Below are 20770 nucleotides of genomic sequence, written 5' to 3' on the forward strand. Positions count from 1 at the left end.
TGAACACCTGCTGTGACTATCATTAGCAATGGTAACGCTATTTGAAAGATTGTCATAAGTGAACCTGCTTATTGTTTTGCTACTTTTTCAGCAGTAGCCCACCCCAATATCAAATTGACAAGCCAAGTTTAGAGATTGTAGGTGGCTGATGGCCATGCTTAATGGCTGTGATAGGAGGAGGCTGGATCAACAGCATTGTACATAGTTACTCCACAATATTAACCAAAATTAGAGTGAAGAGAAGGAAGTCTGTACAGAATATAATATTCCAAAACATGCATCCTGTTTGCAATAAGGTACTACAGTAAAACTGTACAAAATTAGGTCAAAGAAGTAACTTTGTCCTGAATACAAAGCATTACAGTATGTTTGAGGCAAATCAAACACAACACATGACTGAGTACCACTCCATATTTTCCAAGCATGGTGGTGGCTGCATCATCATCGGCAAGGACTGAATATTTTAGGATCAAAATAAATGGAATAGAGCTAAGCACAGGCAAAATCCTAAAGGAAAACCTGGTTCAGTCTGCTTTCCAACAGACACTTGGAGACAAACTCACCATTCAGCAGGACAATAACCTAAAACACAAGGCCAAATATACACTACTGTTGATCAAGAACCAATTTGACAGAGCTTGAAGAATTATGTAAAGAATAATGGGCAAATATTGCACAATCAAGGTGTGGAAAGCTCTTAGACTTACACAGACTCACTGCTGTAATCTCTGTCAAAGGTGCTTGTACAAAGTATTGACTCAGGGTATGTAATTGAGATTTCATTTTCAACCAATTTGCAAACATTTCTATAAACATGTTTTTACTTTGTCATTATGGGGTATGTGTAGATGGGTGATTTAAAAAATATATAAACATTTTCTTCAGGCTGTAACACAAAATGTGGAATAAGTCAAAGGTACGAATACTTTCTGAAGGCACTGTAAGACTAACACTGTTGAGCTAGCTAGCAGCTTGGTAACTAAGGCTAAACTGTTGGCTTGTTAACATAACGTAGAAAACACATTTTACCTAACTAATTTTAGTTTGCATCACATTTAGTATTTAATTAGACAAACTGGAAACAGGACATTAATGCACAAAATGAAGAACTATATTCAACTTTGCTTATATGCTGCTCGTTCCTGCAGAATTTTGTACTTCCTATTCCTCCCTCACTTTTTTCCCAAACGTGTTTATTTTGCCTATCAAGTGACATGTCTACCTGCCTGCACTCCGTTTGGTATTCCCGCCTCTTCTTTTTCATTGGTTGCCTGATGCAACCAATCATAATCCTTTCCGCTCTGAGAACAATTGAGTAAGTGAAACTCCTATGAGTGTTATGATCATATAATGTAGGGTACAGTATGTGTTGGCTTCATCCACTCTGCAAAAGTGTTTTTTTCCCCAGCTTTTAAGAGGACAGCAATAGACCCTCAATTATGATATCAGTGTGCTGAAATGCATTGAGATTTATATTTTAATAACAGCCAAATGTATCATGTAGTGTCAGTGTCAGAGGTCTACAGAACATGAACTTTAAACCTGTCATAGAGTACAGAGAACATACATGGCTTGTGGCCCTGAGAGTATACAAACGTGTATAAATTATTTTTTACCAAATGTTGCTTAAAATTTGAGACTTTGCTTTTTGTTGTTATAGATGAAAAATAGAGAGAAAAAGGGAAACTTTCAACAGTAATGGCAATGTTGTCATAGTTTCCCTGTTGCCACTTATGTAACTGTAATCTGTTTACACTTTATTCAAATGAAATCATTTTCACGTATGCACTGGCCAAAGATGTTTAAATGAGAGATGTCACCTGGTGGCAACAAATGTTGGCAACAAATGGAACCACAGGAAAAACACCTTAGAAATAATATTAAATTGTCCACATGATAGAGCCATATAAGAGTTTTAAGGTAACATGAGTAAATTACATCAGTTATCATTCAGCTGATGCAATCCTGTCAAAAGGGACATATTACGTATGTGACCACGACATTATTTATATTTATATATATATATATATATAGACAGGGCTTGATCACCCGTCATCAGTTGTATGGGTGGTCCAGGGGTATGGGTGGTCCAGGGGTATGGGTGGTCCGTTAACGCTTCACCAGATTCCGGAACTATCTGGCCTTCTCAGTTAGTTCATATCCTGGACCTTCTCATCTACTGAGGTGGACACCACCTTCCCATCCACCATCTCCTCCACGATCACTCTCACCCGCTTCTGCATGTGTGGATTATACTCTGTGGAAAGAGCCACCAAACAGGAATTCATTCATTCATTCATTGTGTGTATTATGGGGAACAACACATGATTCTTTCATTGATTCATTCATTTGATTAATTATTCTCTGCTTGCTCACCTTCCACCACTTCCTGGATTTGTTGTACTTCCTGGACCTTCTCGACCACGATCACCTTCCTGACCTCCTGTCTGGTCTCCACATGCCTACTGGTAGACACAGGCGAAGAACACTTGAGGTCAGCTAAACTCACCAACACACATCTTGATCTACTAGTTTGCAATCAGTGGTGTAACTTAAGTCGTTTTTGGGGGTATCTGTACTTTGTTATTTACATATTTGACTACTTTTACTTTTACTTCACTACATTGCTTAAGAAAATATTGTACCTTTCCTCGACACCCAATGTGCTTGTTACATTTTGCATACTTAGTACAATTCACGAACTTATCAACCAAACATTCCTGGTCATCCCTACTGCCTCTGATCTGACGGACTCACTAAACCGACATGCTTGGTTTGTTAGTTATGAGTGTTATGAGTGAAATGGTGCCATCTGGTTTGCTTAATATAAGGAATTTCAGGTGATTTCTACTTTTATTTTTGATATTCAAATATATTTTAAACCAAATACTTTTAGACTTTTACTCAATTAGAATTTTACTTGATGACTTTTACTTTTATTTTAGTAATTTTCTGTTCAGGTATTTTTACTTTTATTCAAGACATTTTCCACCACTGTTTGCAATGAGGTGCCAATAAACAGCTGTCATCCCCCCATCCCTTCTCCCTCCTTCTTTCCTGCCCCTCCATTATCCCCTCTCACCTGAGTCCCTCTCCATCCAGCAGCCTCCTGTACTCAGCGATCTCCATCTCCAGCCTCATCTTGATGTCCAGGAGAATCTGGTACTCAGAGGCCTGCTGCTGGATGCTGACGTTGAGCTGCTGCAGCTCCTCCTCCATGCTGTTGATACAAACCTGCAGCTGGCTCAGCTGGGAGCCGTGGCGGCTGTTTATATCAACGACGCTCTGCTCCAGGTACCCCTTCTAGGAATGTGTTTATGTTTGTAAGGGATTAAGATGAAGGAAAAGAAGGAGAGGGTAGTAGAAATGTATAAAGAGGGAGATGAAGAATGGTAGAGATAGTTAGATTGGTGTGCATAAAGGTGTTAGAACACCTTGACATTAGACCACTGTGGAGGTCTGAAAACATCTAACAAACTTTGATTTTGGAGTGTACTGTTCTTTTAAGACCTAAAGGAATTCCATATTTTAGGAACAGAGGTAGGGTAAAGAGAAATGCTATATGTTTAGGGATGCTGATTCACTAAGATGGTTTGACATCATACCTGAGTGAGCAGGCCATGCAGTTCAATATCCAGGCTCTGGATGGTCCTCTTCAGGTCGGTCACCTGAGACTGAGAGGTCTTCACCTCTGTGGTGCTGGTGGTGATCTGGTTCTGAAGCACCTCCACCTGACACACACACACACACCGTATTAGTCAAAAGTGTAGTACCACTTCACAAAATACATGTCAATTGTGCCTCTCACAAAACACATTTAGGGACCCATGCCCACATCTTTCGAGTCCCCCTGTCCTATTTTCAGAAGTTGTCTCACCTTGCTCTCAAACCACTTGGCAGCATCTCTCTGGTTCTTCGTTATCATGCCCTCATACTGGGTCCTCATCTCTTCCAGCACCTTGCTCATGTCCACTGAGGAAGCACAGTCCATCTCCACATTCACAGCACCACATTGCAGCGTCCGCATCAAATGCATCTCCTAACAACAGGAAAAGGGAGACAAATTGTGCTGTAATACCTGGGATTTGTAGATTCCTTATACAGATGGAAGGGCAAAAGCACCTTAAAACAATCAGTTACTCTATGTTTGGGGACTAATAACAGTGAAGTTGCTCTAGATTTGTTGTGTGTTGGTTTTGCCCCCTTGTGGCCAAACATGGAAAGGTTTCAAACTCACTGAGAATTGATAAATACATTGATTGTGCAAGAACTACAGGGGAAGCCATTGTGTCCAATTGAAAAACCACATGTGGCTGTCCTGGCATATTGGCACTTCAGCCAACAGCACAAGCGTTAAGATTTGAGTGTGTGAGGAGAAATGACCTCCTCGTGGTTCTTCCTGAGGTAGACCAGCTCCTCCTTCAGCCCCTCAATCTGTATCTCCAGTTCTGCTTTGGTGAGTGTAAAGCTGTCCAGGACTCCTCTCAGACGAGCCACATCCCCTTCTATCTTCATACGCATGTTAGCCTCCGTCTCTAACCTACAGGGGTTGAGGAGAGAAGAGGGCTTGATTAGTTCCTTCTCACAACAAACCAAGATACAACTTGCCCAACCATAAACTCATCCATAGCCCTGCCTACCCCCATGAGCATTTCTGTAGATCTGGGAGGATTCAATCTACTCAATCTCAAACCTATAGGCCAAGAGTTACAAACAGAATCAGTACACTCACAGAGGCCATGTACAGTACAAACAGGAAGTGCACCTACTTCATCTTGAAGTCATCAGCTGCAAGTCTGGCATTATCCACCTGCAGGATCATCTGAGAGTTCTCCACAGACCTGGCTTGGATCTAGGAACAGGAGGATAGCCACAGTCAATGGGATGTAATAACAGAGTCAACTATGTATAGGATATCATGTGTTTAGATCAACAGATCTGGTTCATGTCTACTGTTCATTCATTTACAACAGAGCACAGTTTTTCGACAATCAACAAGATAAACATTGAGAGGCAATAGGAATTACACCCCTAATGTGGGACTTAAGTGCATGTCAGAGCAAAAAAGAAATTTCCATATTCTTTTTAATACATTTGCTAAAGTTTCTAAAAACCTGTTTTTGCTTTGTTATGGGGTATTGTGTGTATATTGATGAGGGGGACAAGGCTGTACCTTAACAAAATGTGGAAATAGTCAAGGGGTCGGAATACTTTCCAAATGCACTGTAATTCATTCTAGTGACTCTTTCACAAACCTGTTGGCATCCTCTCAATCCTATCCCCACCTCCCTTCCCACTGGGCACAGACGTCAATTCAACGTCTATTCGATGTTGATTCAATATAATTACATTGAAATGTTGATTCAACCAGTGTGAGCCCAGTGGGTTGCTACATTAGACTACATTACCCAGAAGTACCTTGTTGCGGATGTCTGTGATGGTGCCATAGAACCCACTGACGTCCTTCTTGTGAGTCGGTGATCTCATCTCGTGGCTGCCTCTAGAGAGTGCACCTGTGTAAACAGGGAGTGGAGGGAATCAGTTCAGTTCATGTGTCTATCCAAAATGGCACCCTATTCCCTATATAGAACACTACATTTGACCAGAGCCCTATGGGCCCTGTTGTGCACTACATTGGAAATAGGGTGCCATTTGGGGCGCACCCCATCACATTATGTGAATATGCGCACTCCCATTAGATAATCCCCAACATAATGGAATTTAAAATAAATGTTCAAATCCTGCTATGTTATTGTCCTCATCAGTGGTGTAAAAAAATACTTTAAAGTACTACATAAGTCGTTTTTGGGGGGTATCTTTACTTTACTTTACTTTACTAGTCATGTTTTTGACAACTGTTACTTTTACTCCACTACATTCCTAAAGGAAATTGTGTACTTTTTACTCCATAGATTTTCCCTGACACCCAAACGTACTCATTACACTTTGAATGCTTAGCAGGAAAGGAAGTTGGTCCAATTCACACTCTTATCAAGAGAACATCCCTGGTCATCCCAAGTACCTATGATCTGGTGAACTCACTAAACCAACATGCTTTGTTTGTAAATGATGTATGAGTGCCCCTGGCTTTCTGTACAAAAAATGTAAATAAATAATTGTGCATTCTGGGTTGTTTAATATAAGGAATGATTTACACTTTTACTTTTGATACTGAAGTATATTTTAGCAATTACATGTGTTGATACTAAAACCAAAGACTTTTGGAGTTTTACTGAAGTAGTATTTCACTGCATGGCTTTCACTTATACTTGAGTCATTTTCTATTAAGGAATCCTTATGACAATGTGGTATTTTTCCACCACTGGTCCTCATTATGTATTTAGGAACGTGCGTTTATAATAGTAATACAGGTGTGTATTTTTAATAATGAGACTTTCCTTGGAGCTTTACAGGCTAACGATAGGTAACTGCTTCTTCTCAATAGCAATTTTACAATTAGAAACATTAATGATGGATTAAATAGTTTCAAGTTTCAAGTTAAGTAAAAGTTGTTTTAAATTTTAAAAAATGTAATGGAGTCAATTTACTGTAGCCTACTGTGTTATCACATTTAATTGAACATTGTGGAGAGTATTGGTGAAAGGGGTTATTTAAAAAAAAAGCTTTATATCAAAGATTAAAGATCACTTGATCACTTTCTCATAGCAGTTTTCTATATCATCGAATATGTTTTGTTCTGAAAAGATTGATCACCCTGCATTCGTGCCTTGATTTTCGATCTCCACGCACATAATATGGGTTGTGCGTAATATCGCGGAGCGCACCTAATCTCCAGACACATCTCCATCACTCTGCCTTACCTTTTCCAGGTAGGTGGCCAAACGATCGTTCAGATTTTGCATGGTATACTTCTCGTTGGCACCGATAGTGATCTGGCCTGGCCCGTCCATAGGGAAAGTGGATTGAGAGATACGGGTGCCGTATCCCCCGGCACCTCCATATACACTCGGCGCGCGACTGCTCCCAACAGAGGACACGCTCATACGGGACCTACCGCCTCCCAAACCGCTGGAAAACTGCATCCCACCGGACAAACTGAGGCCACTCGAACCGACACCGCTACGTGAGCTGTATCTACGGCTACTACTGCGACTGGCTACAATGGACATGGCGAGAGATGGTTTGGCGATGCGTCCTGGGAGGTTAAAGTGCGTTCTTCCGAGTTGGAGGCGTCAGGTAAAATAACCCCCTTCGTGTCCTCGAGCTTCTTATACAGTTGGATTAAGAACGATTGACTGCGTCACCATTATTCCTTGGAATGAAGGTATGTCTAATTGTTTTGTTCAGTGGGTGGGTACAGGGTTTGCAACAACTATGTAACAAGAGCATCACTAAAGTCACTAAGTACTTCTAGGGAAATGAATGGTTCAGTAAAGGTTGTGGTTTATGAAGGACAGTGGGTTTGACAGGTATCGACTGGCAAGTCAGACAGTTTGAGAACATTACCGGATGTGTTTTGTAAAGCTGACATGGTTTCAGATATCCATTTTCAATTACGTTTTGGTTTGTTTACTGAAATTGGCAATATTTTAATATATCTTTGTAGGCTAAATATTGTATTTGTTATGTTATTATTTTACCAAACTAAAATGTTGCACCAAGTCACTCCTTCACTTACATTTGATGGTTTTCTGTCATTCTATCCATTCGAAAAGATGGTCAGTAACAGTCATCTTTTTGAAATGTAGATAACCATTATGAACTGTTCATAAATTCAACAAATTCAATTGTATTACTTTGTCTACCCAGTATACTTGCTCTCAGATTAGTTGGTTTGAATAGTGTGTTCAATCATTGTCAAAGATGTGTATTGGGTATTCTTACTATTTTGAGTATAAGTCACTTTGAAGATTTTCTCATTCTTTCTTTCTGACTTCAAAGATGTCCTGTTCAGTAACTATACCCTTGTTTGAAATATGAATAAACCTCATAATTCCTCACATTCCATTTTGCCTACTCAGTACTTGCTCTCAGATGTTGGTTTGGATAGTGTGTTTTGTTCAAGGGACAAATGCAAAACAGCCACATAACAGCCTGAGTAAGTTTCATTCCAAAACGCTCTATATCCATTTTCAGAAATGTTGGTCAATTAGCTTTTATTGTTTAAAGACATTATGAAAGAGATTGGTGTGTTTTTTCACTATCTAATGAGGTTGTTCAATGACATACATGTGTTTGTTACTACTGTTAGTTTTCACAGTCAAATGTAACCATTTTTTTTAAATAGAAAGAAATGTACAAATTATACATTTGTGACATCAATATTTAAAAATGTTTTACAAAAATAATATTCACTATAGTCAGTATCTGTATGTAGAATGTTTACATTTGACATTTTAGTCATGACAGATGGTCTAATCCAGAGCGATTTACAGAAAGTGCATTAATTTCAAACTAGCTAGGTGAGACAACCACATCCCATCTAGCACATAGCGTTCTGAGAACCACGTTTCTTAGAGCTTGGTGAGAGTGTGGTTGTCCTGTGGCTATTTTTCATACAACCTTCTCATAAAGCAGGGCTTCCCAAACTTGTTTTGGCCCATGACCTCATTTTGATATCAAAAAAATGTTTGCGACCCCACCATGTAAAAAAAAGGTGATGTAATCAGGGGTCAATGTTTACTTTTTTAATTGAGGCTATGACAGTCTATTACAAATAAGTCTGACAATACTTTTGACAGTATTTCAATATGAAGGAAGTATGGTTTGAAGAGACTGAACACATCAGAAAGGTATTGGAAAGTTTAGAAGATCATTAGTCAATCATTTTTCATGATCTTCTGTGTAGAAAAGAACATCATCATTGATGAAGATAGGGGGATGATGATGTTCTTTTCTACACAGAAGATGCTGGACAACCCCCCCATCTACGACCAACCGATCGAAGCACTGCTCAGAGTAAATATTTATTGCATTTTCCTTTTTCAAATGGGCGGTTACTTACAATGCATAAGATTATGTATTTACGATAGCATAGCTACTCCCTTTGTTACTCAGTCTTCCCACTCTTTCACTCAAACCTAACCCCCTCTTTCTGTGTAACCAGCCGTCGTATCTGTTTCGTCCACTAGGGACGTTTTCCTCTCTGACATAATTTGTAATCAATGTATGATACATTCTGTGTATATGTAATTCTGTGTGATTATTTAGGTATTTAGAAAATAAATAATTAAACCAAATTTTGTATTGCTGATTCAACTTGTTAGCCAGGGTTCATGAAGATAACCAAGAATTTGCAACTTTCAGATGAGACTAAATAAAGTGCCTATTGATTGCTGCCCCCTTTGGGGTGATTGGGTGCCCATAGTAAACAGAAAAAAAATCTGTCAAAAATTGCTAATATATGCATATAAAAATTATTATTGAATAGAAAACACTCTAAAGCTTCTAAAACCGTTTAAATTATGTCTCTATGTAAAGCAGAACTCTCAGGGCACTCATTCTCCCAAACTCTCTCTTGTCATCATAAAAGTTGGCCCAACTTTGACGTCATCGCCCCCACCCTTCCCAAGCACTTACAGTCCTTACAATCCTATCTCTTCAGCGCGATGTCAGCTTTCAATGGGGCTTCTCATTGCGAGAATCGTGCGCTCACGAGGGTTTTGGCGGCCGAAACCTTGCGGTCACGGGAGAAAACAGGCTACTCTCACGCGTGCTCTGTCTTTGTTCCAAGATTGATTAAACGACTCGTATGTTTCTCTTCGTCCTGAGAATTGCTGTGAAGCTAGATAACATGCTAATGCTGTGTTCTGAACATAGTTTTACAAGTTTAGTCGACATATAATATGTAATTTCAACGTTTTGGTGCGCACCCACTTGACTTTTGGCTGCATTTCAACCGAAATGTGTCGTGTTTGATCACCGAAAGACACAGACTTCCAAACTAAAGCTGTTTTTGGTAAGTATAAACCCTTCCAGGTCTACTGATGGAAGAACAGCAAAGGTAAGGGAAGATTTATGTGTTTATTATGGGTTTCTGTGGACTCCAGTAGAGGAGCCAAAATGCTAATTCCTGAGCGCCGACTCATATTATAGCCTAGTGAACGAAATCTGTAACGTTAAAAATAAAAGTAACACAGCGATTGCATTTAGAAGAAGTGTATCTTTCTATACATATGTAGAACATGCATATTTAGTCTAAGTTTATGTTGTGTATTCCATGTTAGCTGACGGCATATGGCGGAGTTATCGTCATTTCTCCGGACATTTGAGTAGCATTTTTTTGAACATGCCGTCATTGTAAACAGATTTATGGATATTTATAGCATATTATTGAAAAAAAAAAAATGTACTGTGTAACATGTTATATTACTGTCATCTGATGAAGATTTCAAAAGGTTAGTGCAATTATTTTTCTTTTAATCCTGCGTTTGGTGATTGCATATTTTGTGGAATTTGGCTATGGAAATTAGCTTGGTTTTCGGTGTGTCTTCGGTGGTGGTTTGACATAAATATGTGCTATGTTTTCGCCGTAAAACATTTTAGAAATCTGACTTGCTGGCTAGATAAACAAGTTGTTTATCTTTCATTTGAGCTATTGGACTTGTTAATGTGTGGAGGTTAAATATTTTTAAGAATATTTTTTGCGTTCCATGCGCCACATTCCAGCTGACGGTGGGAGGGCTGGTTCCCAATTGGGACTCAACATGCTTAACAGGTTAAAACCTCTTGCTCCTACCCCCTACTTTTTCGAACATTCTGTTAAAAATCGCGCAACATTTCAGCGCCCTGCTACTCAGGTCAGGAATATAGTATATGCATATGATTAGTATGTGTGGATAGAAAACACTCTGACGTTTCTAAAACTGGTTAAATCACGGCTGTGACTATAACAGAGCGTCTGTTTCATCGAAAAGCGCAGGAAAATCTGATCACTGAAAATGGAAAAAAATATCCATGCGCCACTTCCAGGAATTGTTAAAGGTGAACCGTATTAAATGAGGCCGAGGTTGCAGTACCTACAGCTTCCACAGGATGTCTAGAGTCTTCTCATTTGCTTCGGATTTGATTCTTGGTCGAACCGACCCAAGGGAACCGATTCCCTCCGGCCTCCAACAGGATGTATTGGCTGAGTTTTTCCCGGACATTTTTTCCAGACGACCACCTATAGAATTTACATCGCCTCCTGATGAATTTTATCGCTTATTAACGTGTACTAATACCTAAAGTTGCATTACAAAAGTATTTCGAAGTGTTTTGTGAAAGTTTATCGTCGACTTTTTTACTTTAAAAAAATGACGTTACGTTATGAAACGCTATTTTTTTCCGTTTATCACACAGTCTTCATAGATCGATATCTAGGCTATATATGGACCGATTTAATCGAAAAAAAGACCCAATATTGATTATGGGACATCAAGGAGTGCCAACAAAGAAGATGGTCAAAGGTAATGAATGTTTTATATTTTATTTGTGCGTTTTGTGTAGCGCCGACTATGCTAATTATTTTGTTTACGTCCCCTGTGGGTCTTTTGGGGTGTTACATGCTATCAGATAATAGCTTCTCATGCTTTCGCCGAAAAGCATTTTAAAAATCTGACTTGTGGCCTGGATTCACAACGAGTGTAGCTTTAATTTGATACCCTGCATGTGTATTTTAATGAACGTTTGAGTTTTAACGAGTGCTATTAGCATGTAGCGTAGCACATTTGCATTTCTTGATGTCTAGATGGGACGTCTGCGTCTCAAGTAGGAGCAAGAGGTTTAAATATTGACTGCTATTGAGGTAAAAGATTACTAGGTCTTTAAGAGTTTATTCAGAAGATAACAGCTCTATAAACATTATTTTGTGGTCCCCCGACTTTCTAGTTAATTATTTACCTGATTAGCTTAATCAGGTAATAATAATTAGAGATAAATTATTTTATAGAATAGCATGTCATATCACTTAATCCGGCATAGCCAAAGACACGACAGAGGGAAACATAAAACCATGTATGTGTTCCTGAGAGTCTTGTCTTTCAGTGATGGGGTCATAATATTTTGGAGCTTAAACCATTCAAAAGATAGTCACATTTCACACTTGCGGCTACTGTACAATAGTTTATTGACGTAACCCCGGTTCTATGAACCATGCGCAATCTTTTTATTTATTTTAGAGTTTCTCTCTCCATTTTTTTTATCAGGCACCCCGTAGTTTGGGAACGCTGCCATAACATTTCCTACAGGTTTCCTCGTGGTTCTATTTAAAGTTATGTTCTCAGATTGTTCAGAGAACGTTAAGAAACAACGTTCTTCTGTTGGACTTTCAGTACTTCAGCGTAACGTTTTCTGAAGGTTTCCTCATGGTTCTATTTAAAGTCATGTTTGCAGACTGTTCAGAGAACGTTAGGAAACAACTTCAATTCTTCAGCATAACGGTTTCTGCAGGTTTCCTTGTGGTTCTATTTAAAGTCATGTTCTCAGAACATTAAGAAAACTTTCCATAAAATCTACAAGAAAACATGAGTAACGCTCTAAGAACGTTCTAAGAATGTTATTTAAAAACATATATTCCGTTATTAGCATCAACAAAACTTTCTCATCCTCTATCCTGTTAAGTGTGTTAAGGTGTGTTGGCCTGCCCACTAATTGGCCACACCTGATCTTAATGAGTGTTTGTTTCCTTTGAAATAGGATCCGTTTGAATAAACTAAAATGAACAGCTATGTATGAGTAAAGAAAACATGGCATGCTAGCTCCATCTTGGTGGCGCAGTGGACTAATTCCATGGATACATCAGAAGATATTAGGTTTGAATCTCACAGATGCCATACCACAATAACAAATACATGTTTGTATCAGGACTCAGGATAAGACCCAGATGCAGTCAGTTTGAATCACAAATGTTTATTTACAAAGCAGGGGGCACATTTGAAAAAAAGGAAAAACACGCTGGTAGTCTTGACGAGACAACAGTAGAACAGCAGAGGGGCTAAGAATCTTAGAGATGGGGCATGGGCCTATAAAATGGGGTGAATGTTTGCAGGACTCCACCCGGAGTGGCAGATCCCGAGTGGACAACCATATCCTCTGCCCGAGACAATAATGGGGAGTCGGGGGTCCGGCGGTGGTCCGCCTGTCATCAATACCTGGAGGTGGTCTTGAGAAGACCGGGCTCTCTTCCAGGTATGGTGACAGAGGCGGACAAACATCTGGGCCGAGGGTATGCTGACCTCTTCCCTCTTGCTCAGGGAAGAGCAGGGGGCTGATAACCCAATTAACACTTGAAATGTGAAAGACTAGTGGCTGAGCAGGGGAGGGTGTTGCGGGCGTATTCCACCCACATGGTTGCTGGCTCAAGGTGGTGGGGTTGGCGGGGATGAGGAAACGAAGAGTCGTCTCCAGGTCCTGATTGGCTCACTCCAACTGGGCGTTAGACTGGGGGTGAAACCCGGAGGATGGCAGACTTAGGAGACTCTCCTGGGAACTTGGGTAACCTCGGATTCTCTCTGGAACTACTTCCGGGATTGGGATTGGGATCCTTGGGTGAGCAAGTGGGACCGGAAGCAGACCTCCTACTCTATATCATCTACTGCATCTTTATGTAATACATGTATCACTAGCCACTTTAACTATGCCACTTTGTTTACATACTCATCTCATATGTATATACTGTACTCAATACCATCTACTGTATCTTGCCTATGCCGCTCTGTACCATCACTCATTCATATATCTTTATGTACATATTCTTTATCCCCTTACACTTGTGTCTATAAGGTAGTAGTTTTGGAATTGTTAGCTAGATTACTTGTTGGTTATTACTGCATTGTCGGAACTAGAAGCACAAGCATTTCACTACACTCGCATTAACATCTGCTAACCATGTGTATGTGACAAATAAAATTTGATTTGATTTGATTTGTACATTCCCATAGACGGCCATCGGTCCTGATGGTCAAGGCGATGAGCAAATCGAGATCTGTAGGCAGCTCCCGGGCTGGGAGCTTGTATAACTTTCTCCGATAATCCGTGAAGGAACTTGTCAAACAGGGACTCCGGGTTCCAGGCACTCTCAGCAGAGAACATTCAAGGCATGGTCATGGCGTTCTGCCAAGTTCTGGAATCCTTCCATAAGACCTGGAAGTATATCCTCGTTTCTCCCAATGGTGGCTCCTTTGAAGGAGACTGCGTTGCAGAGCTGGTCTGAGTCTGCTGGGTCAGACCCAGATGCAGACAGTTCAAATCACAGATGTTTATTTACAAAACAGGGGGCAGGCAAATTACAGGTCAAGGGCAAGCAGAAGTCGGCAATCCAGGGCAGAGTCAGTAAGGTACAGAAGGGCGGGCTCAGGGCAGGCAGAGGTCAGCAATCCAGGGCAGTGTCACAAAGGTACAGGCAGGGTCATGGCAGGCAAAATGGTCAAAACCGGAAGAACTAGAAAACAGGGACTAGAGAGAACAGGTGTACGGGAAAAACACGCTGGTAGGCTTGACGAGACAAGACAATATGGCAACAGACAAACAGAAAACACAGGTATAAATGTACGGGGGCTAATGGGGAAAATGGGAGGGGCTTGGAGACAAGCACAAGACAGGTGAAACAGATCAGTGTGACAGTTTGCACGATTAATGCCTAAGTAAATAAATGTCTATCTTTGCTTGGAGTTGGAAAAAACTGAACTAGCACTGTAATTTAACCTCTCTTGGGTAGGGGCAGTATTTTCACATCCAGATGAGAAGCGTGCCCAAAGTAAACTGCCTGTCACTCAGGCCCAGAAGCTAGGATATGCCTATAATTGGTAGATTTGGATAGAAAACACTCTAAAGTTTCTAAAATTGTTAAAATTATGTCTGTGAGTATAACATGGCAGGCGAAACCCCGAGGACAAACCATCCCCAAATAAATAAATGTCAGCCTACCACTGTTATAAGGTGAAATCCTCCCAGATTGCAGTTCCTAGGGCTTCCACTAGATGTCAACAGTCTTTAGAAAGAATTTCAGGCTGGTTTCTGGAAAAATTCGCCAGAAATTGTTGTTTATCTAGGTAGCTCAAATTTTGGCTGAAGTGTTTCCAAGCGCATGGAAGAGAGCGTGTTCTTTGGTATTTTTCGCCAGTAAAGACAAAAACGATTCTGTCTTAAATTGTATCATTTATTTATGTATTAGGGTACCTAAGGTTTGATTGTAAACGTTGTTTGACTTGTTTGGAAAAGTTTATTAGTAACGTTTGGGATTCATTTTGTATGCGATGGAGGGAAACTGGGTGGATTATTGACAGAAGAGAGCTAGCTAAACTGAGTTTTTATGGATATAAAGTAGGACATTATCGAACAAAAGGACCATTTGTGATGTATCTGGGACCTTTTGGAGTGCCAACAGAATAAGATCATCAGAGGTAAGGCATTTATTATATCGCTATTTCTGACTTTCGTGGAGCACCTGCCTGGTTGAAATATGTTTTTCATGCTTTTGTAAGCGGGGCGCTGTCCTCAGATAATGTCTTATTGAAACATACATGTTCTCAGAATGTTATTTCATTACCTTCAAATAACCAATAGTTTCCGTTCTCAGAACATTGATAAAACCTCTCAGAAAAACATTCAGGGAACCATAGTAAAACGTTCTCAGAACCTCCCTGCAACTTAAAAATGTATGTTCCCAGAATAGAAGAATAGTTCCCTTTCGTTTAAAAAATGGTCAGTTTTAATGGTCAGGAAATGTATGGCTTTGTTCCCAGAACCAATGGGAAACCAAAAACATACATTCCCACAACTTCCAAGGAAACACATTTGCTAGCTGGGATATCACTGTCAAATATACAGGATACAAACATTCCATTCAAGCTAAACAATGTTTTTTTAAACATTTTGCAACAAAAAAACATTTTTATAATCTCAAATCTAGGAATGAACAATCTGAGAACATTCATATTTTAAAAGCACACGAAGGTACCATAAGCAATAATTTCTGATTTTTTTAAAACACTGAAAGATTTGTGGATATAGCGTTTTGGAAATAAACTTTTCAAATACATCTCCATGATCAAATGAAATTATGTCTACTGATGGCTAGCTGGATCTTTACTTTGCTACATACTGAGGCTGGTTTTCAGTCAAACCTGTACAGTATGTTTACACACTGTCTTAGTTTAATCAAATGTGTCCAAGCTCACACACTAATTCTGAAAACCATCAAGCATCAACCTGTTAGAGGAGTCTGTAGTTGGATCGTTACAGTTGTGAAAACCATTCTGATTTTATTTGAATTCGGGGAAAATGAGCTGCTGTGTAAGCACTGCAAGGCAGGTTAGACTGAAGTGAGCCCTGTCTCTTTCCATGTAATGATGATGAATGAGTTCTACCTTGTCAGTGCATGAACAGACATATCCCAAAGGCCTTTTCACCTGAACAAATATCATCAGTGATAAATAACACACAGATGTGCCTTCAGAAAGTATTCACACCCCTTCACTTATTCCACATGTGTTTGTGTCACAGACTGAATTCAAAATTGAATTTAAAAAATGCACAATACCCCATAATGACAAAGTGAAAACTTTTTTTTTGAAATATTTTCACATTTATTGAAAATTAAATACGGAAATATCTCATTTACGTAAGTATTCACACCACTGGGTCAGTACATGTTAGAATCACCTTTGGCAGCGATTACAGCTGTGAGTCTTTCTGGGTCTAAGAGTCTCTAAGAGTTGTAAAATATTTGCACATTATTCTTTTTTAAATTCTTCAAGCTCTGTCAAGTTGGTTGCTGATCAGTGCTAGACAGCCATTTTCAAGTCTTGCCATAGATTTTCAAGCCAATTTAAGTTTTAAAAAACTGTAACTAGGCCACTCAGGAAGATTCAATGTCGTCTTGGAAAGCAACTCCAGTATATATTTGGCTTTGTGTTTTACAGGCTGACTACACCTCTCGCATCACGTGCATGAGCATTGCAAAAATACATTTAGAAATATATATTATTCAATTATTGCACCCACACTGCTTGCGCACGCCAACAAGCATTTGTGTTGCCAAGGGCTAAAATAGAAGTCAGTTCTATTTGTGACGCAGATCGCGTTGCAAGTCCTGCGTCTCCCATCTCCTCCTTGGTTTATAGAAGCAAGTACCCACGTGCCATCTCCTCATTGGTTATACCCACGTGGGTGACTGTAAAATGAACAAGGTCAGTGGCGGTAATGCACCAAATTTATGAAAGTTGCCAATCGCAATATAAAGTCAAGAGAAGAAAAAGCCTGGAAGGAGAAGAGATGACTAGAAACGATTTGGTTGACCGTTTTATGTGTGGATTAATTGGCAGAGTAGAGGATCTGGTGCATTTCAGGTAAAATAACCACTCAATGTTTATATCCCAGGACAAATTAGCTAGCAACAGCAAGCCAGCTAAATAGGACAAATTAGCTAGCAAGTGCAAGCTAGCTAGCTAAATTGCCATAAATGTTTAATGTTTTTGACCTGTCCCCAAATTAATATAATTGGTTCAGAGTTTGTTTTAATATTTTAACCTGCGTGTCATGATCGCATTTGGTGTGGGGGGACAAAATACATTTATGCACGATGGCGCACGCGCGCAACCAGCCGGTTTGGTTCCATGTTAGGTTATTTTCCTGCTGAAAGGCGAAGTTGTCTCCCAGTGTCTGTTGGAAAGCAGACAGAACAAGCTTTTACTCTAGGGTTTTGCCTGTGCTTAGCTCTATTGAGTTTATTTTTATCCGATGACAAGCATACCTGTAACATGATGCAGCCACCACCATGTTTTAAAATATGAAGAGTGGTAATCAGTGATGTGTTGGATTTGCCCCAAACATAATGCTTTGTTTTTAGGATAATTTCTTTGACACATTTTTTGCAGTTTTATGTTAGTGCCTTATTGCAAACAGGATGCATGTTTTGGAATATTTTTATTATGTACAGGGTTCCTTCTTTTCACTCTGTCATTTAGGATAATGTTGTGGAGTAACTACAACACTTAACTTCATGGCCTCTATGTATTCTCTGGTGACCCTAAAGGTTAAAAGGGAGTGTTTGACTTGATTATTCTTTGGCACCGTGTGTCAGAAGGTATATCCAAGTAATGTCTGGGACAATGTTGTTGATCCATCCTCACTTTTCTGCTATTGCTAAAATTAAGCTCTGTAACTGTTTTTAAGTCACCACTGGCCTCATGGTTAAATCCCTGTGTAGATTCCTTCCTCTCCTGGCAACTGAGTTAGAAAGGATGTCTGTATCTTTGTAGTGTCTGGGTGTATTGATACACCATCCAAAGTATAATTAATAGCTTCACCATGCTCAAAGGGACACTCAATGTCTGCTTTTTTTAAAATTTACCCATCTACCAATAGGTGCCCCTCTATGCGAGGCATTGGAAAACTCCCTGGTCTCTGTGGCTGAATTTGTGTTTGAAATTCACTGCTTGACAGAGGGACCTTACAGATAATTGTATGTGTCTGGTACAGAGATGAGGTAGTCATTCAAAAATGATATTGAAGCCTATTATTGTACACAGGGTGAGTCCATGCAACTTATTATGTGACTTGTTAAGCAATTATTTACTCCTGGATTTATTTAGGCTTGCCATAACAAAGGAGCTGAATACCTATTGACTCAAGACATTTCAGCTTTTCACTTTTAATGAAATAATAAAAACATAATTCCACTTTCACATTATGGGGTATTTTGTGTGGGCCAGTGACACAACATTTTAATTGTAGCAATTTTAAATCCAGGATGTGACGCAAAATGTGTAAAAAGTCAAGGGGTGTGAATACTGACATTTGACATTTTTTACCTCTCACAAGGTCAACTCGTTCATACACGGTGAACCCACAAGACGACGTGAGGAATGATCCTCATGCCTCGCTATGTAAGCTCATCCCCATCAAGACTTCACTGTCACTATCCTCAAACCACCACCTATTGAAACCCCAAAGCCCCCTCATTCAGCCAATAGACTGTATATTAAACAAACACTTAACTTCATGGCCTCTATGTATTCTCTGGTGACCCTAAAGGTTAAAAGGGAGTGTTTGACTTGATTATTCTTTGGCACCGTGTGTCAGAAGGTATATCCAAGTATATCCAAGTATATCCAGGTATATCTCTTTTGATGACTTCTGTGACCGTAATAGCCTTGGTTTCATGCATGTTAACATTAGAAGCCTCCTCCCTAAGTTTGTTCTATTCACTGCTTTAGCATACTCAGCCAACCCGGATGTTCTAGCTGTGTCTGAATCCTGGCTTAGGAAGACCACCAAAAATTCAGAAATTTTAATTCCAAACTACAACATTTTCAGACAAGATAGAACTGCCAAAGGGGGCGGTGTTGCAATCTACTGCAAAGATAGCCTGCAGAGTTCTGTCCTACTATCCAGGTCTGTACCCAAACAATTTGAACTTCTACTTTTAAAAATCCACCTCTCTAAAAACAAGTCTCTCACCGTTGCCACCTGCTATAGACCACCCTCTGCCCCCAGCTGTGCTCTGGACACCATATGTGAACTGATTGCCCCCCATCTATCTTCAGAGTTCGTGCTGCTAGGTGACCTAAACTGGAACATGCTTAACACCCCAGCCATCCTACAATCTAAACTTGATGCCCTCAATCTCACACAAATTATCAATGAACCTACCAGGTACCTCCCCAAAGCCTTAAACACGGGCACCCTCATAGATATCATCCTAACCAACTTCCCCTCTAAATACACCTCTGCTGTCTTCAACCAAGATCTCAGCGATCACTGCCTCATTGCCTGCATCCGTAATGGGTCAGCGGTCAAACGACCTCCACTCATCACTGTAAAACGCTCCCTGAAACACTTCTGCGAGCAGGCCTTTCTAATCGACCTGGCCGGGGTATCCTGGAAGGATATTGATCTCATCCCGTCAGTAGAGGATGCCTGGATATTTTTTTAAATGCCTTCCTAACCATCTTAAATAAACATGCCCCATTCAAGAAATTTAGAACCAGGAACAGATATAGCCCTTGGTTCTCCCCAGACCTGACTGCCCTTAACCAACACAAAAACATCCTATGGCATTCTGCATTAGCATCGAACAGCCCCGTGATATGCAGCTGTTCAGGGAAGCTAGAAACCATTATACACAGGCAGTTAGAAAAGCCAAGGCTAGCTTTTTCAAGCAGAAATTTGCTTCCTGCAACACTAACTCAAAAAGTTCTGGGACACTGTAAAGTCCATGGAGAATAAGAACACCTCCTCCCAGCTGCCCACTGCACTGAAGATAGGAAACACTGTCACCAATGATAAATCCACCATAATTGAGAATTTCAATAAGCATTTTTCTACGGCTGGCCATGCTTTCCACCTGGCTACTCCTACCCCGGACAACAGCACTGCACCCCCAACAGCAACTCGCCCAAGCCTTCCCCATTTCTCCTTCTCCCAAATCCATTCAGCTGATGTTCTGAAAGAGCTGCAAAATCTGGACCCCTACAAATCAGCCGGGCTAGACAATCTGGACCCTTTCTTTCTAAAATGATCTGCCGAAATTGTTGCCACCCCTATTACTAGCCTGTTCAACCTCTCTTTCGTGTCGTCTGAGATTCCCAAAGATTGGAAAGCAGCTGCGGTCATCCCCCTCTTCAAAGGGGGGGACACTCTTGACCCAAACTGCTACAGACCTATATCTATCCTACCGTGCCTTTCTAAGGTCTTCGAAAGCCAAGTCAACAAACAGATTACCGACCATTTCGAATCTCACCATACCTTCTCTGCTATGCAATCTGGTTTCAGAGCTGGTCATGGGTGCACCTCAGCCACGCTCAAGGTCCTAAACGATATCTTAACC

The 20770-nt window shown here is 40.2% G+C and overlaps 1 protein-coding gene across 1 annotated transcript; it reads right to left on the reverse strand.

Annotated features, from left to right (window-relative positions):
• Positions 1-1459: 1459 nt before the first annotated feature.
• LOC112266078 (keratin, type I cytoskeletal 42-like) lies at positions 1460-7003 on the reverse strand. Its single transcript, XM_024443564.2, has 9 exons — positions 6822-7003; positions 5419-5513; positions 4770-4852; positions 4384-4540; positions 3878-4039; positions 3606-3731; positions 3083-3303; positions 2377-2465; positions 1460-2257 (listed from the first exon to the last, which is right to left on the reverse strand). Exons 2-9 carry the CDS (start codon positions 5485-5487, stop codon positions 2151-2153), a joined length of 1014 nt encoding a protein of 337 aa, XP_024299332.2. The 5' UTR covers positions 5488-5513; positions 6822-7003; the 3' UTR covers positions 1460-2150.
• Between the last annotated feature and the right edge of the window lie 13767 nt (positions 7004-20770).

Source organism: Oncorhynchus tshawytscha, linkage group LG02 (genome assembly GCF_018296145.1).
Source record: "Oncorhynchus tshawytscha isolate Ot180627B linkage group LG02, Otsh_v2.0, whole genome shotgun sequence".
Taxonomy (NCBI): domain Eukaryota; kingdom Metazoa; phylum Chordata; class Actinopteri; order Salmoniformes; family Salmonidae; genus Oncorhynchus; species Oncorhynchus tshawytscha.

Excerpts from the sequence above, each read along its gene's own strand:
- LOC112266078 (XM_024443564.2), bottom strand. The coding sequence starts at position 5,487 with ATGAGATCACCGACTCACAAGAAGGACGTCAGTGGGTTCTATGGCACC. Across the intron at positions 3,732-3,877 it reads CCAAGTGGTTTGAGAGCAAG|GTGGAGGTGCTTCAGAACCA; the intron begins GTGAGACAACTT and ends TGTGTGTGTCAG. Across the intron at positions 2,466-3,082 it reads CTGGATGGAGAGGGACTCAG|TAGGCATGTGGAGACCAGAC; the intron begins GTGAGAGGGGAT and ends TGTGTCTACCAG.